At 48.0% G+C, this 13,086-nt stretch overlaps 2 protein-coding genes across 7 annotated transcripts in view; both read right to left on the bottom strand.

Annotated features, from left to right (window-relative positions):
• LOC143428666 (colorectal mutant cancer protein) overlaps positions 1-9,873 on the bottom strand; it is a 35,453-nt gene extending 25,580 nt beyond the window's left edge. Inside the window, exon 1 of one of the 5 annotated variants that reach the window (XM_076903714.1) lies at positions 9,668-9,873. In XM_076903714.1, coding sequence (XP_076759829.1) covers positions 9,668-9,777 — 110 coding nt within the window. In that variant the 5' untranslated portion in view covers positions 9,778-9,873. Of the gene's footprint in view, positions 1-731; positions 929-2,413; positions 2,536-8,283; positions 8,435-9,667 lie in introns of those variants that run through there. The other 4 variants (XM_076903718.1, XM_076903715.1, XM_076903717.1 and 1 more) reach the window with 4 other exon arrangements.
• A 900-nt stretch (positions 9,874-10,773) lies between these two features.
• On the bottom strand, positions 10,774-13,029 carry Ude (Uracil-DNA degrading factor). Of its 2 annotated transcripts, XM_076903436.1 has the most exons (4): positions 12,829-13,029; positions 12,059-12,404; positions 11,253-11,984; positions 10,774-11,172 (listed from the first exon to the last, which is right to left on the bottom strand). In XM_076903436.1, the coding sequence occupies exons 2-4, from the start codon at positions 12,400-12,402 to the stop codon at positions 10,902-10,904; spliced, it is 1,347 nt and encodes a 448-aa protein (XP_076759551.1). In that variant the 5' UTR covers positions 12,403-12,404; positions 12,829-13,029; the 3' UTR covers positions 10,774-10,901. The 2 variants fall into 2 exon arrangements, with proteins under 2 accessions (XP_076759551.1, XP_076759552.1); XM_076903437.1 differs by lacking the exon at positions 12,829-13,029 and having other exon boundaries at positions 12,059-12,419.
• Between the last annotated feature and the right edge of the window lie 57 nt (positions 13,030-13,086).

Here is a 13,086-nt window from a genome sequence, read left to right as displayed (position 1 = left end):
ATTATGTAATTCCCGCGGAGGCAGGACAGGATTCGAGTGCCATTCAGGTGGCTTGTCGCCCCCTCTCGGAGCCATTCAACCGATCTCTTCGTGGTCCTCAGTGCTCAAGTCGGAGACGCCCGTGAAAAAGGAACGGGAGACCCGCGCGTGAACGCGAGTAGCACACTCGAGATCTTCCGAGCATCCGAGTGGGACGTACTTTGAGACACCTCGAGCTTCGCGAAAGAGGATTTGGGTTAACAGTCAGAAGTGCCTGTTACGTTTAGCTTACCGGCTTACTTGCCCATCTCGAACGTGCGTAATCGTAAAATCATCCAAAGAGCAACTGAGGTGCTATACTATTTCGATTTCGAGCTTTCAACAATTTGTGATTCCCTCGGAACCCTACGATTTAAGGAACGGAATCGGTGCTTGGTTAATTTTAGAAACCAGTCACAGATTCTCGGATAGACGTTATTGATCGCATGACACCGATTGGAATAATGTAACATCGTCAATTAGCAGCAGCAATCGCGACTCTTTTTTAGTACTCTTTCTTCGCAACCTCGAAGTGATCTCCAATCTTATCGTGAAAAGGGAGCAAGGGGTGATACCACTTGTGCACTTGCTCCATCCATGTAAATGTAATAAGAAATGCGGGCAACAGTCCGAGATTCTGTTTCTCTGCAAAACGAGTACGTTCCAATAATCAGAAAATGAAATACTCGCGGCAGTCTGTACTCGTTACGTACCACTTCGACATCCTCCTCCTCAGCTTCCGACTGGCCAGTCTCTCCAAGGTTCTGGATTCCCAACTCTTCAACGATTCCATCCCTCTTGGACGATCCTCGTGGATCGGATGCGGGCCGATGACACATGCGATCGAACGCGGTTCGAAGATCCGACCGAAGCGATGCAACGAGTGCCACTGCACGCGGGACTCGTCGCATCGCGGTCCCGCAGACACGAGGAGGAGGGAAAAAAAGCTGGTGGAACAGAGGGAGAAAGAGAGATAGACGATTGCTCGCGAGCGTGAAACGAACGCGACTTAATCCACCGCGATGCGTGTCACTCGACGTCCCGTGTGCGGTTTTACGGCTGACACGCGGCTTTATTTTAAACACGCTCGAGCACAGCTCGTCCTACCTGCCCGGCCCGTTCTGTATCTCGTATCTCTCCTCGCGGCTCGCCTGACGGGGCTCCGAGTGGTGTCGATTGGGAGATCGGCTGAGAATTATACGCAACGGCAACGTTAGAGGCTGCATTGATGAATTTCCGTGTATCAAGATTTTATCGTCAATCAGAAACAACAGGATCGCTAATGGTTTTGTAGAAGTTCGTAGGGGAAGCAAACACGAGGTCGAACTAGACAAATAATAGGAGGAGTACAGAAGAGCAAACAGAATTCTAGGAGTTCGACCACAAAGGAGGAGCGTCGCGAGTCATTGACACCGGTGCGTTTTCTCCGCCTGCATTGTATTCGAAAGTGGAAATGGAATCGTAATTTTCAGTTCGCACCGTTGCGCATCCGAGTAGGTGTTCCTGGACGAAGAAAGTGTTGAACGCGTAATCAGGATACACGATTATTGCGAAACAATCGAGCGTAAAAGAAGAGAGGATGAAAAGTGAATATAGTTGCGCAACGCATTGGCTTCGCGGCAAATCGTGTCGCATTACCATAAGGTAGCAACGATTTAAATGTTAAGTCGAAACGGACGGTCAAAAACGGCATAGCAGTTTACTCGATTATGAAGCTGACGGGATGGCCAAAAGAGAGCGAATCTCCAGACATGGCGCACGAGCGTGATTGGACGAAAATCCAATTTCCACCTTCGTCCCAAGCCACGTGTGATCTCGTTACGAGCTCGTCGCTCCTGTTACCCTCTGTTACCGTTTTCCCGTGCTGGTCGAATCAAAATTTTTGCCTTTAATCGACTGTCGATGAAAGGTTCGAAGCAAGATGTACCAAAAACTGCCGAAATCTGCAAATAGATGAACGGATATAACTCTTCTTATTTCGTCAATCACAAGCGGAAGCGTAAAGAGAGAAAGAGGAAGAGAGAGAGAGAGAGAGAGAAGGGGGTAAGAGAGTGGAAGCGACGGGAAGAGGAACAACGAGAAGACTGTACCTAAAAAGGGACTGAAGAGCCGCGAACGGGAGAATGTTTTGCCTTTCCAGAACGTTTCCACGGGTGAAATCATTTCCACAATGCGGCGCACTCACGATGAACAACGAACCCCTTTTCGCGGGGCGAAAGTGGACGTCTCGGGGCTGACGTTACACCGTTCACCGGTGCGACGAGCGACTCGTTACAAGCTCGCAGTTTCGCATGCACGCCTAGCTCCCTTTGTATCGAAAAGCTCTTCACCGTCGGTGAATGTCACCACCGCGGGCATGGTGCTTACAAAAGCAACGTACAATGCAGCTACCGACCCAATAAGTGTCGCCCTATTGTTGAACCGCGCGAAACCGATGCCGAACCCTCGCAGGAGGATCGTCCTCCCATGAAACGGCATCGCGGATCATCTCTTTAACGACCTGTGTTTCAAACTGTTTGCGCTTTCCGTGGTCCTCCTACGCACTCCACGCAAAGAACACGTATCGAACCGGTCCTCACCAAACCGACCTGTTTCTACAAAAAAAAGATCCTTTTAGTAAACATCATTGGCCGCATCAAGCGCTACGATCCGTATATATAACTCACCACGAGAAAGTACGAGTTCAGCCATAGCAGATGTAAAGAGTAGAAGGTATCGCGTGTCTAGACGCAAATGGAAGAAAGAGGAAAGAGACTCTATAATACCGCGAATGTCTTCGAGAGTTTGAAATGACAGAAAATTAATGGCAGTCCTACTTTCTCCATTTGAAATTTAGCCCTGTATCATCTTTTATTCATCCCGTATAGAGGCGAGTGTACAATCAGCAGGATCACGAGAGGCATACACTTATCGATATTCTAGATGGAAGTTTCAAGAACGTAGAGTTCATTTTCAACGATAGGACGCGCTCCCCTTGACCCCGACGAGTCGAGGCCGCCGTGAGGTCGAGGTTGCGACCAGCCAGAGAAGACGAGGAGGAAGTGGCGCGGAAGCATCGAAAAACCGAACGAATGGTCGAGAGAGGAAAGGGTTGCCTCTCAGCCGATGAAAACCGACACTGATGTTTCGCGTTAAGCGCGTTTCCGCTCTATTTCGTTGGTACACGCCCTTGAAGAGGCCACGCCGCGCGTATGAAAAGGGCTCGCGTCTCCTTCGGGCTATCCTCCCTTTTCAGATGCGTCTCTGCTGTTTCTGCTGGATACGCCGGTATAGGTACGCCGTTAAAAACGGTAAAAGAGGCGAAGGCCCTGGGCAGATAGAAAGGGTAGGTGAGAGAGGTGGCGAAGGTTCCGCCGCGTTAAAAGAGAGGGAAACGGGGACTGAAACGAAACGAAACATTACCTAATGCCGTGTTTTCACTGGGAGAAGAGGCACCCCAGCGTAGCCAGCGCATGCTCGTCCGTCTCTCCTTTGTTGCCTTTAACCACTGCGTTATCTCCTTCTCTTTCCCGCCCTATCTTTTTGTCCGTCAACTTTTCGAGGGGCTTCGATATCCGTGTAATCAACGAGAAATCGAGGAGCACAGACGGAAAATAGAGAAAGGGTGAGAGGGAAAGTAGTCGCGTTCGATGGAGAGTTTCAGACACATCGGATCAGTCGGGTTGGGGTTAATTGTCGGCTCGTCGACCAATGTTGCGTACCTTCCTGATCGTTAACGGCGCGAAACGTTCCGATACTCCAAACGTTACGCTCTAACGACTCGACGCCTGTTCGATGGATTTTTAACTGCACTATATAGACACTTTATCGCGCCTTTCAAACTGTTCGCCTGGGAATCTGTCGTCAGATCTAGCTCGAGCACACCTCAACCAAATTGCTCTCTTATCGTCTCGCCGTTGAAACGTAACACTTCTACGTGCGCTACCCTCGATCAATCAGAATTTTGTACGAAGAGTACCAACGACGTTGTTTCATCGAGTTGCGCGTAGAGTGGCTGGCTACGCGTTAAAGAAGAGTAAATAACCGATAACTGGACGACGTGGGATTTTGAAATTTATCACGCGAGAATCGCACCCGCGCTGTAGCTATAACCCCCCTAACAAAATTACGAGGATCGAGCATCCGACAGGGGGGAAATGGAAACCGGAGAACGAAGCGTGAGCGCGACACGTAATTAAGCAAAACGCGGGAGGACTGGCCGTGCGGGAATTCGATAATTATCGGATGGCCAATTAAAAAGGGAATTTTCGAACGTTACACGTTCCCCTCTCTATAATGGAAAGACGGAGTGGCGAAATTTTTCATTCGCGACGGAACGCGACATGGGATCGAAACAGAGGGCTGAATAACTAAATTGACGTTCGTGACGAAGAAAATTAAAAACTTTGCGCCGTTATCGCGTAATCTACTTTTTCACAGAGATGAAAGTCGATGGCCTTGGTATTGGTATCTACGGAATTGGATCTATGGAACGGTTTTCTCGATGCATTTACATGGCAGGTTGCGTGCAGGAGTTCGGGCAGGTCAAGAATATCCCTGCAGGTAAGGTACGGGCGAATAGCCCGAGTCGACCGCAAGAATTCGCGCGCGCGCGCGCGTACCGCGTGGTTAATCGAGTGCCAAAGGTCGAGGGGATCTTTAAATTATAGTAACGAAAGGGCCAGACATTTTTACCTTTACGTTCGGCCGTTAGACGTTTACGACTGCGGTATGAAACGTTAGAAAGCGGAAGGAATTGCTCGTGGAAGAGGGATATTCACCATTGATCTTCAACTCGGTAAATCATCCGTAGCGATACTATCTGATGCTTAATTATCGTCTTAAACGCGATGTCGAACGATGCCTTCTCGCTTGAACAAAAATCGCCTAACGATTAAAGAAACATTTCGTGAAGAATATGACGACGCTACTACATCTCGACTGCGTTATACGTTACTTCTAAATTTGGAACTTTGTTATTTTCGACCCACGACAAGAGAGATTAAAAAGCTGTTCATTCTTTGGGTTTGGTACAACATTCTTAGAAAGGCGGAATGTGCAAACGCAGCTGAATCCGCGGAGCAAGGCAAGAATAATCGTGACAGCGAAACGAAAGGAGGGAGCCGGAGTGAGTCACTTGCCATAAAACGCGATCACCCTTGGCGCAACCCTAGGGTACCGTAGCCGCTCCGACCATCCTAGAGCAGCGTTTGCCAACCGCGACCCGGTAAACGTTTTATCCGATGCCGTTCGAAACTCTTCGAAGGGAGTGGCTTTTCTCCGCTATGCTTTACGGTAGTCAGAGAACGGAAAACCTTCGAAAGTTTGCATCGAGACGATCGATAGGACTCTCTCGCGTGGCGATTCCACCGGAGCTACGACTTCTGGATGAAACGCAGACACGCCGAGCTGCCTGGTGGATATCCACCATACGATGATCGACAGCGCGAACTTCCAGCTACTTCGAGATATTGGAGTGCTTTGAGCCGGGCAACAGAATTTGGTAACTTCGGCGGGAATGCGCAAGAGTTTACGACGTTGGCGCAACAGAGGAAGATTAAAGCGACTCACGACAGAGTAATTACTTCTTTGACGGTGTACATCCAAGCCTGAAGTCAAAAACATCTTGATAGTCGAACTTTGTTGCGATAATATTCGATGCTGCTCGTATGCCTGAAAGACGAAAAGCGAGGTCAGTTCTTCTCAGCTGTACTTGTCCAATTATTAAATAAATCGCGGCGCGCGACTACTCGACTTACGAGCCGTAGTGAACGATCGGCTAGTCACGTCAGAATATGTACCTTTATTCACCGCTACAAGCTGCTTTTCATTACTTAATCGTGCGTTCGCCTTTTCATCCGAGGGACTTTGGATAGAGCTCGTTTTTCGGTAACGAGCTTTACCCCTTTCAGAGCAGACAGGCCTCTCTCTTCTTCTCGGCCGATTCGCCCCGTATCGTTTGATCTTGGCCCCGGCTACGTGCACCGACAACGCGAACAGAGGGGAAGGCGGGGGCATTTACACGAAACTACCCTCCCATCCGACGTCCAAGGGGATTGAACAAGGTAGAATAAAGACGAAGGTGGGGGGGGGGGGCTAGAGGGCCAGGTTTGAGGTGAAAGGTACGAAGAGAGGAAATGATCGCGAGGTAAAAGAGGGAAGCAAAAATAAAGGTAAGGGGCGAAAGGGTGGATTTATTGGCCTAGGAGGTCCTTGGCCCCTAACAACATAAAGTAATGACAACTGTAAAAGACAATTACGTCGTCGGGGTAACGATAGATGCTTCAAGACGAACGAGGGGTGGTGGAATAAAGGGAGTAAGAGCGAAACGAAGTTAAGGGACGAAGAAAATCAGAGACGAGTCAATGGAGAAGGTAGATAGGCGTAAAGGGTAAAAAGAAAGGGGAGAAGAACTGGAAAATGGATAAAGAGAGGAGAGGAGAGGAGAGGAGAGGGGAGTGGAGGGGGAGGGAGAAGCGTAGGGTTAGGGGTAGAGTGGAAGCAAAAGGGGCGGAAGAGGAAGTCGAAGGTGGAATGGGGAAGGAGCAAGACGCATAGGGAAGTCGCGTAAGTGTGCACTTGAGCGTTCGGTTTCGTTCGCAATCTCGCGAGCTTGCATCCGGCTGGATGCATAACAAGTAGTGCACGAGTTTCGAAAAGGGGGAGTCCGGTGCTCGGAGATACGGAAGCTTACGAGCCCAACGAGACGTACCGCCGGTGCCTGAAACACGCGAATCTCGCCAGGGCTAACGTTAACGAGGATCTGGAGAACGGACAATAATGAACCTCGAAAAGGAAAGGAAATTTCGCGCTTCTGAACCTCGACTAATGGCGGCAGACCTCTTGCAACCCCTTTAACTTTTCCTTGCATTTAAGTAGAGTTTAGCATTGTAGCGGCGTGCTAGAGGTGCATCCTTCTGAACGATTCAACATCCTGAGGAAAAGAATGTTCACCGCGCTCTTCCATAGAAACGAATTTAGCTTGAAGCACCCTTCGGTCTGAAGAGTCCGCGGGCTTAATTAAGTCACGTGTGCCTCTGCGAGATGAGCGAGAACCAGAGAAAATTTACCCACGAGGCGCGTTGGAGAGGCTCCTGGAAATTTAAAGATATTTAGAGAAGGACTTCCGACGATTCGACGAATCGACTCTACCCCCGGCCAACGGAACTAAAAACTTGTTTTCCAATTATTTATTCGCATTCTTATCTCCAGAGTTCACCACGAAGGATCGACTCGACCTCTCCGACGACCGTTCATTCCGCATGCAATCTCGTGGCGCGAGAAATTTGCTGCAGCTCGACGCGCGGAATAATCTCGCGAGCTATTGATCCGTGAAACTGATTCACGGAAAGTAGAGAAAAAAGGAAAAAAAGAAAAAAATATGGCGCAGAAAGTTGAGAAGGCGAAGGGCGAACCAGAATCTCCTCGGCAAGGAATTCGTATTCCTATTGCCTATTTCTACGATATATCAAAGCGGAAACGGGGGAGCGGTAATCGCGAGGTAAGACAAGGGGGAAAACGTTTCGGGGGAGCATTTAGAAGTAGTACGAGTCGAAGGGTGAGAAGCTCTTCGAGAGAGCGATCTCTCCGAGGGTAGAGCCACGGGAATGGCGAGTTTTACACATAGAGAAACGCGAAAACGTTCCTCTCGTTCCTCCATCCCTCTCCTACTACCTCTCTCTTTTACCTTTTTTCTTCTCCTTTCTTCTATTTCCATCCCGTTCCACCGGTGACTCCCGGCCTCCGAGCCCCTCGAATTACAGAAAGCCTTTATTATCGACGCACAGAACGCTCACTCTGTCTGTGCACACAACGGAAATTGCCTGAGAACGCTCGAATATCATCTTCGCGACGGAGAGTTTAATTGGCTAAACTCACTTCTGTCCCTCGACAACAGCTGACCTAGGAGAGATATGAAAATGGATCGTTCCGAAACAACTGCTTCTCAAATTTCCCGCTTTCGCCATCTACCACCCATCCCTCTATTTCACGCACATTCTGTACTTACTTTTCTCCGGCAATGCAATTACGCACGTATCTAGTAATAATGATTGTACGGATGTATTGATATAACCAGAGAGGGAATTCTTTGTACTGCGCGAGGTATAGAGCCGTGCACGGTTTTAAAGACAATGTTCATTTCCGCGATACGGATCAGTCGATCGAGCACGATAAATCTTTCACGACGCCACAAAGCAGTGATGCTAACGAGAAGTTGCAACCCGTTCGAACGGCAAAAAGTAATCTGCTAGCTTGATCGATAAGGATTTATGCGTGAATTCATACCTGTCGAGAGTTTTTCTAATCGCAACGGATAGAAATTCATGTTGCGACGTTTCCTGCCAGAACGCATCATGGCGTCAATCTTGTTAGGACATTAACGATCTTTTGTTTAACCGTGAAGTGCCCGCTACTTTCTCTCCCCTCGTTTCGCACGGTCTCGTCGAGGGTTTTCGTGTTTGCCTTTGTTCCGTCCAACGTTTCTTCCGTTACCACGGAACGCGAAAAGACGCGCAAACGAAAAACTGAAATGAAAAGCGGGAAGAAAATAAAAACGAAACCACTGTTTAGATGAGAGCAGTTTCTGGCCCGGTGGAGCACGAAATGTCAATAGTCCGGCAACGTGGATGTTTCTATAAGAGCCACACACGCGTGTCGCGCCACGCACCACTTGTGTGAAGATGACAAACTAATCGCCCTGTTTATTTTATGGCGGAACCAATGATAACATTTAGAAATTATCCTCGCATTGTAAACATGATTGCTGGTTTTACCTTCTCGCGTAGCAGATGTTCAAGAGAAATGCTCCAATGGATTCCACGCATATGTACACCTCGTAAAACTATATACGCGATCTTTTGTACAACTTACGTTAATTCCCAAAATCGAGAAGTTGATACAGGATGACGAGAAACTTCTGCAACGAAGTTTCTAACTTGAACATCGGTTTGGCTTTTGTCGCGAACGCGGACGGATCCGCGGCTTTGATGCAGAGAAACTCGCTCGCTTCGTGTAAAGAAGAATAGACGACGCGAGGGTGGAGGCAGGGAACCGGGAACCGAGCGAGGAATTGACGGCTAATTTTCGCTAAAAACCACTGAATAGAGTAGGTCGCAGCGGGAGCAACGGCACTGCCACGGAGAATGGTGGAACGGGGGAACGGAGGAACAGAGGGAAATAGGGAAACGGTTTGAATATCGGGGAAACGGTTATGCGTTTAATGAAAAACCGTGTGGCTGCATCACGTGCGCATCCGCATTATATCGCAAGTTTATTCATCCGACGACAGCGGGAGAAAAAACGGGACGCGTTCCCCGGTTTAATCCCTGGCATCTCGGCCGCGTTGCATTCAGCCCGGCTAATTAATCGGGCTAATAATTAAAAACGCGTACATGCCACGCGTCCGTGCCACCCGGCGGACTTTTCTATTCAACCTTGTCAACGGATTGTTCCGCGCGGGACCGAGATTTTTCCACTAATCGTTCCTATTCCCGAGAAGGTGTCTCGAGTCGGTGCGTCCTATGCTTTTTTCTGATATTTCTCGAGCTGCGTCCAAATTCCAGGGATGCTTCCAAAGCGCGTATCCGATGGATTTTCCACGTACGATCCGTGGCCGTCTGATTTAAAATGATAAAGTACAATTTCTATGCAAAATGCTGATCAGACTCACCTGTCGATAAAACCATCTCCGTCGCCGTCGCATGCTTGGAACAGTTTTCTGACGCGTTCCTCGTCGCAGATGGAGCCTGCTTCACTTTCAGCATCCGCGATTTGTGACATCTTCACTTTACCTCTTGTTTATCCATTGTAACGAACTATCGGTGCACTACTCTGTCTCGTGTCCATCTTTCATTACGTTCCTCTTTCCCTGTCGCGTCCGAAACGGTGAGCCGCCTCGTTTGCACCGCTACTCGTATGCAGGAATCCTTTTGTTGCCCGGGTGCATCTCCGAAAAAACAGTTTCGCCACTGGAATCAACCGCGAGTCCTTTTTCCAGTTTCGCCGACGAGATCTTCTCGGGTTTGTTCGCGAGCCCACGTCGAACACGTAGAACGTACTGACACGGTGTGGATCGTTAAGTCACGTGTTGCATCGCGATCTCCCATTAATCAATCGAGAGAATGTATATATACTCAAGGCGACGACCGCCTCCGCGATCACGTTCGAGGAACGAAAAGGTCTACGAACCTCAGTGGAAGCGGCTGCTATTTTTAGAACGCCTAAAGTACGTAGATTCCCTTGTCCCAGAAGACTTCGTTGGTGCATAGGGTATAAACAGATCGACTGCAAGAGCGCGGGCCATTCTCTGCCGGACGTATTTCCAGCGTATAAATCTCCTCGCGTTCCTACAACACGTTAAGTATCGTACAACACGTTAAGTACACGGGCGTTCATTCGATCACCAAACCGTCTCGAAATGATCGAAACGATCTCGTCTTTCCGGTGTCACCGCGCACGCAACGAGCACCCGTAACCGCCGTTTCCAGTGTCACCGAGTCACTAACCCTAACCTCAAAACCGGACTCGAGACTCACCCACCCTCGCAACTCGTACGGGAGCAATAAAAACTATCGATTGAGCGCGTTCCACGGTCAGAAAACTTTGACAGCTCGCGCCATCTTGAAATGTTCAGACACGACGGAAACAAAGATGGCGGCCATGATGACGCAATGGAATGTCGCTGTCCGTCTGTCAGATGTCGCCACGTGCGGTGATTAATATGTATAGCTGCTGTGAAAACAGAAATTTTTCACGTAAGATATATTGAATATTACAAATAAATAGCTTTTATTTAACGGTAACGTTGGATAAAAGTGTAGTTAAATTCATTTGTACATATGACAACAACTTAACTTGTAACTTAAATGTATAAGTTGTGCGTAACGCTTGCACGATAACGTGGTTTAGGATTCTAACTTCTCAGCCAGCGTAGGCAGAAGTTTCTTGAGTTTCCCAGCGTCGTGGCTGAAAGCCCACATTATACACCGAGTATGCTCCTCGGTAGGCAAACCTCGAAGTTCCTCGTCTGTCTCGAACCATTGAATATGCTTTTCTTTGATGTTCTCCACTAAACTCCGCAGATTCTTATTTCTCTCTATATCCCATGTGATACTCGAGTCTGGAACTTGGACGTTTCTCAACTTCTTGTAATCCCCATCCACTTCCTCGTACGCCCTGCGGAATAGACGAAAGACGGCGCTTACAGTAAACACTTAAACGAGAATAATGATTGCTACAAGAAAAAATGAGTTTACTTAAGAAATCCATTGTCCTCGATTTTGTATCTGTCCGCCAGCGGCTTGAAAGCTCGTACCAAGTCAATGGGCAAATAATTGAAGTTCTCCTTCGCCCGTCCATTCACGTTGTAATCCGTGATCCAATTCTCGAACACTTCGACGGCCTCTTTCATGTTCTTGATCTTTTGCTCGTCCTTTGTCAACGATATCACCCGCTCGGCCCTTTTGACCAACCCAGCGATCGCATGGTACTGATAACTAACGTCCCTACCGTCCAGTGACTTGATGCTCTGCAAAGCTCTCTCCTTATCTTTGAAACTGAGTCCACTCTCTTCTTTTTCAGGCTTCTCTTCAACCGACTGCTTTGCCTTCTTCTGCGGTTCCTCTCCCTCGCTGTCACTGCTGGACGAGCTACTGTGCCTCCTCTTCACGGCTTTGTCCTTAGTCTCTTCGTCTACCTCCATCTCTTCGTCGTTTTCCGATCCAAACTTTTCCTTCACCTGAGCAACAAGTTTCCTCAGCTTGGAGAATTCTGGACTGTACCCCAGCATGATGCACTGGACGTGTTCCTTGGTCGGGAGGCCCCGGAAGTCACCCACGTCGGTCTCGTACCATTGTATGTGTTCCTGTTTGATCTTGTCGATGATCTCTTTCAATTTTCGATTTCTCTCGATGTCCCAAGTGGTCTCTCCGTTTGGAGTTTTTACGGATCGTAGACTCTTGTAGCATCCCCTAACATCTTTATACGCTCTGAAAGAACAGAAACGCGTTGTTAGTTTCGAATTACGCATGGCTGTGAAAGAAACGGAACTATCGTCAATTACTTGTAAAAGTCATCGTTTAGGACATCGTATTTTTCAGCGAGAGGTCTGAAGTCTCTAATAATATCAATGGGCAAGTAGTTTAGATTCTCTTTGCTGCGATTGTTTTGCTTGTAATCTGCGATCCAATCCTCGAAAACTTTCAAAGCTTCACGAAGATTCTCCAATTTCTTCTCGTTTCTAGTGATCTGCAAAGTTTTCTTAGCTCGGCTAACGTAAGTCAGAAGCACGTGGAATTGATAATTGATATCTCGACCATCCAAAAGCTTCAACGTATCCAAGGCCTTCTGCTTGTCCTTGAAGCCCATCGAGGAGTCATCCGGTTCCGTAGACTTGCTTCTACCCATTGCTGAAAAAAAACGAGGAACTGGTTCATTGTCCTGTATGCATAATCGGAGGTCGAGGTTCATTTGGGGCCGCGTGCAATGTGTTTGAAGCACGTGAGCCGTGGTGTAAATTCGCGCGATCGATTAAACGGAACGGCCAATCGCTAGGAACAGTAAACAGAAGGCGGAGAGACACTCGATGAGCGTGTGACGCCAGCATGTCAGTTTTATCGTTGACGTAGCAGCATGGATTATGGAAAGATCAATACAAGCCAGACAATGAACCAAATCGTATATTTGGCATCAGCCTTTCGAGTGTTGCCGTTTCGTTTGATCGAAATACACGGGTATGTGGAACCAAAACAGTGATGGTTTCAGAAATAATTCACATCGAGATCAGTTAAAAGTAAAAATATAAATTAAACGAATTTTTTAATAGACACTTACCAAAATTTTGTGCGCAAAATTCGTTGTCGATAGGTGATTATTAATCGAATAGACTTAGTAATACTTTCATTTAACGAGATGGGTATTCCCAAGTTACAGTTATACTGTACTAGACGACGATGTTTAAGAAACTGAACGCACTTTCGATTCTTCTATTCTGACCGCACGGCTGACAGTGGCAGATTTACCGGGAACCCGGCTTCGGTCGACAATGTTCACCAACAAGACATCTACTCGCGTAAGGAAAAGGATAGCCGA

This window comes from Xylocopa sonorina, chromosome 10, assembly GCF_050948175.1.
Source record: "Xylocopa sonorina isolate GNS202 chromosome 10, iyXylSono1_principal, whole genome shotgun sequence".
In the NCBI taxonomy this organism is placed as follows: Eukaryota; Metazoa; Arthropoda; class Insecta; order Hymenoptera; family Apidae; genus Xylocopa; species Xylocopa sonorina.
This window is presented reverse-complemented; position numbering and strand designations above follow the sequence as displayed.

Bases quoted from the DNA above. Each gene is read 5' to 3' on its own strand.
- Ude (XM_076903436.1), bottom strand. From the start codon at position 12,402: ATGGGTAGAAGCAAGTCTACGGAACCGGATGACTCCTCGATGGGCTTC. The intron at 11,985-12,058 runs GTAATTGACGAT...CTGTTCTTTCAG, and splicing joins CTAAACGATGACTTTTACAA to AGCGTATAAAGATGTTAGGG. The intron at 11,173-11,252 runs GTAAACTCATTT...TCTATTCCGCAG, and splicing joins GAGGACAATGGATTTCTTAA to GGCGTACGAGGAAGTGGATG.